Genomic DNA, 4,275 nt, shown 5'->3' with positions numbered 1-4,275 from the left:
GAGAGAGAGAGAGGGAGGAGGAGGAAGAGTCTGTTTCTGTGTTTTAATTGATAAAATGTTCATCATTCAGATTTTGTTGTTAGCAACGTGATTAGCATCACAGCAGTTAGCATGGTTAGCATTGTTACCATAGAATGGTTAGCATCACAGCAGTTAGCCTGACTAGCATTGTTACCATAGAATGGTTAGCATCGAACCGCAGTGTTTTATGCTAACTTTAAGGGAACCCTAATATGTCATCAGAAGTCGACCAATCAGCTCAGTCTCTGTTCTTTTCAGGACTTTAGTAGAATCGTTTGGCTCGCGGCGCCGACCCAACCCGCCTGGCCGCAGGTCCTCCATCCTCCATTTTCATTTAGCGAAGCGTTCTCTTGGTTTCCAGCCTCTGGACGTTTTTAGAAATTTAACCATCTGTAGTTATTTAGAGTAAAGATTCCTCACGGCTCAGAGCGAATCAGACTGCTGGAGGAGAAACATTCCTGGATAGACCTGCAATCTGACCAATCACACGACGTCAGTGTGAGCCGCCATTACGGCTTCCTGTGTGGATCAGGGGAGACGTCACACTGTGAGAGAGAGCCGGGTTTTAATGGGTACAAAGTTGAACCGGCTTAGATTTTAACTGAGGGCAGCTAATGTTAGCATCATGAAGCAGCAGTATGTTGGTCCTTACTTTAACTGTTCCAAAGCGCTGCCAGTTTTCCCCGATAGCTGAAGGAGACATGGAGGAGCGTAACCATGACAACAGCTGCTGGTTTGTTCTCACAGGAAGAGTAAGAAGAAGCGTGACCGCTCTCCGTCCTCCTCTTCCTCCTCCTCCTCTCCGTCGCCCTTCCCCCCCCACTACAGAGGGAAGGAGTACCTGGCGGAGGGGGCGGAGCATCTGGAGGAGGGCTACGGCCCCCCCCGCTACCCGCCGCGGGACTACGGTGGCCCCTCCGACCGGGGGCCGCGGGATTACGAGGGCCACTTCCCAGACAGAGGAAGAGGCCGAGGATTTGTAAGTTTCTGTGCTCTTCCTCCTCATGAGGATGATGATGATGACGAGCTGTTCTCCTTTCAGTTTCCCAGGATGAGAGGAAGAGGCTGGAGCCGAGGGAATTATCCCGGGAACAGCAACGGAAACCCGGCCAACATGAACGCTCCGGTGCGCCCCCCGGAGGAGGACTGGGACCCCGAGTACACGCCCAAGAGCAGGAAGTACTACCTGGTGGGTTTCCTGTTTGTTCCTGCGGCGGCCAGCAGAGGGCAGCAGGGAGCTTCAGTCAGGAATACAAACATTTATGAACTGAACAGATTTAAAACCAGGTAGAATCAGAAAATACAACAATCTGCAGCGAAGCTCTTTACTGAGTTTATATGGGAGAAGAAGCTACGCCCTGTCAGGGTCAAAGGGTCAAAGGTCAGGGCTGAATCGTTTGGGGGATTTTGTTAAGTTAGTGAAAAAGTAACAGCAATACTTTGTGTTATTTGGTGCCAGTTTTATTTTCACCATGTTACTTAACCTAAATATTTATCCTGATGTTTGAAACCGACGTGTCTAATAAATCGTCAACCTGGATAAAATTATTGCTGTCAAGTTTTGATTGTTTAACCTTTTAACCCGGTGATCTTCCTCACCTCCTCCTCTTCCTCTTCCAGCACGACGATCGTGACGGAGAGAAGACCTGGGTGGAGAGCCGGGGCCGGGGGCGGGGCTCCTTCCCGGCGCGCCGCGGCCGCTTCGTGTACCGTAAGGGCGGCGGCGGCGGCGGCAGCCCGAAGTGGACCCACGACATGTTCCAGGGCGGCGAGGAGGGCGAGCTGCCGGACGACGCCATGGAGGCGGAGCACAAGGAGCCCAAGGCCTCCGGCGACGGCTCCCCCAAGTAGAGAAGCCATCTTCCAGCTAACGGTTGACATGTTTCTGTTTTATGTCTTTTTAAGGGAGAACTTTAAGCTTCATGTTCTGCAGCAAATCAAAGCGTTTTGTGCCTTAGAGGAGAATAAAAGCTGCTGACCAGTGAAAACGCGGCTCATGATTCTGTTAGCACGGCGCCGCTCAACGGGACCAATCAGCAGCGACCCGGGCGCCGCCGACATCTGGGCCAGATCCACATAGGAGTTTATCTGCTGTAGAGGTTTAGCTTAAAGTTCTGATGAGATCCTGTTTCAGGCTGTTTGGACCCGACCTGCATGTTCTGAACCAACCGTCTGACATCTGCTGCAGCCTGAACCTTTTTTACTTTAAACTCGTTTTATTTTCAATAAATGTTCCTTTGAGTCGGAGCGTTTCTGGGTTTCCTGGTCATTTCTAGAACTCCAGCTGCAGGAGGAACATCTGGATTCACACCGACCTGCGTCGGGTCGGATCACATTCACGCCCAGAACATGTTCCTGAAACACAAAGTCATCTTGATTTCTGTAAACCTGTTGATTCACATAGAGCTTTGATTTCTGGAAACCTTTTATTAGAGAAAACTCAGAAAAACAAAATAAAACCTGGAAAATCCTGTTTCCTGAGCGATGGCTGTTTTTTCTCTGTTGGTCTGCCTGAGGAACGAGTTTCTGACAGAACCAGTCAGAACCTGGTGCTCCGTTCCGGTTCCGTCTTTATCCTGGTAAACTAACATTTGGAAAAGCTGCAGGAACCTTGACCCTGTTCTCTGAGGGGCTTTATGAAAACTGAACAGAAATAATCTGGATTATCAGCCTGTCGGAGAAAACGGCCTTAAATTCTTACCTAATATTTTCTGCTAGCCAATTAAATATTTAGCTACAAACTAAATAAAGAGTTTGAATCTTACTAATTAGCTTGATGGCTAAATATTTATCTTGCTAATTAAATATTTAGTTGAAACTTACAGATTTATAAATGAGAAACGGTGAAAATATTACTGAATAAATGATCCTCCATTTCCTGGATCTTTGCTCTGAGACCCCAGAGGCTCCTGAGAAACATCTGACCCGGGAGGCCCGGGTCAGAACTGGAACACAGGAAGTGATGCGGTAAACAAACTGCAGTCAGAAAGTTGCTCAGTGCCAATGATTCCCAGGAAGCAGCTTCAGTCTCACTGCAGCAGCAGAAGAAAATCATTCTGGACCAGCGGTTCTCAACGTGGGCGGTACCGCCCCCCAGGGGGCGTTCAGAGGACAGCAGGGGGCGCTGGCGGACATTTTTACAAAAGGGGGGCGCTGGGATTCCTTTGGGGGGCGTTTGGTCGAAGGTAAACTTTACACCTTAAATGAACAACAATACCAGTTTAGACTTTGAGCAACTTGGTAAAACTGTATTGTGTAACATTAAAACATGCTTGGCTGCAACTGTATCGATGGCAGCTCTTCTTCTATTCAGTGTTTTTAGCTTCTATTAGCTTCTGTTAGCTTCTGTTAGCTTCTTGGCGCAGCTCCGTTCTCCTGCTACTGGTAGCTAAAATCACGACACCCTCACTTTGTGTCCCTCTGAAAAATGAACCCATTTAAATCAAGAAATAAAGAAATCCCTCCATGGTGATTCCACATAGAGAGCGTTCATTTTATAGCGTTAACACGGAGCTGTAAGTGGTCCGGTATGAAACGGGTTTGATAGAACAACACAGCACTTTAACATTTCAATAATCAGGATGCAGAAATTGTTAACGTTGTTTTAAAAGGTTTATGTCAGTCTGCCTTTTCCCCATCGATACGCTTCCCCACCGCCCTGCACCTTAGGGGTTAAAAACATGACGCTCACATTGCGCAAAACTCTGAAACAGGAGAAACGGGACATAAAACGGAGCGACGAACTAGATGTGAATTATGGCATAAAAACAGAGAATCTGATGCTGAACAGTGAAAAATCAACACATGATGTGAAACATGACGATTAGGCGGCGCAGCAGGTGGTGAGTGAAGATTATTGATGGTCAATAAACGATAAAATAAATGTAGCAACAGGAAAGAAACTAAAGTGGACATAGCAATAAACCAAGAGAGGATAAAACTAATCAAATGAAACTAAATGGAAATGAATGAAGAACAAAATGCAAGAATAAACTAAGAAACTAAAGTAAATACAGAGGAATAAACTGGTATGGCAAGACCTTTAGAGCAATAATTAATACAGAGACTGTATGGCAAGAATAAACAGACACTATTTCAGATAAAAGGTAAAATAATATTGTTTTAGTGCCATGGGTTTGTTGAGACCACATCTAGTACTGAGAATAAATATATCTTACAGACATTAACAGTAAAGAACTGATCACTTATTTATGTTTTAATTAGATTTGATATATTTATTTCTTCAATATTATT

At 46.1% G+C, this 4,275-nt stretch overlaps 1 protein-coding gene across 1 annotated transcript in view; it reads left to right on the top strand.

Annotated features, from left to right (window-relative positions):
• Positions 1-2,494, top strand: part of thrap3b (thyroid hormone receptor associated protein 3b) — an 11,972-nt gene extending 9,478 nt beyond the window's left edge. Inside the window, exons 9-11 of the mRNA XM_008423008.2 lie at positions 769-1,000; positions 1,064-1,210; positions 1,642-2,494. Of these exons, the coding sequence (XP_008421230.1) occupies positions 769-1,000; positions 1,064-1,210; positions 1,642-1,872 (610 nt within the window). The 3' untranslated portion in view covers positions 1,873-2,494. The remainder of the gene's footprint in view (positions 1-768; positions 1,001-1,063; positions 1,211-1,641) is intronic.
• Positions 2,495-4,275: the final 1,781 nt, after the last annotated feature.

This window comes from Poecilia reticulata, linkage group LG11, assembly GCF_000633615.1.
Source record: "Poecilia reticulata strain Guanapo linkage group LG11, Guppy_female_1.0+MT, whole genome shotgun sequence".
NCBI classification, from domain to species: Eukaryota; Metazoa; Chordata; class Actinopteri; order Cyprinodontiformes; family Poeciliidae; genus Poecilia; species Poecilia reticulata.
The sequence above is the reverse complement of the archived record's forward strand: the minus strand, read 5'-3'. Positions and strand labels throughout refer to the sequence as shown.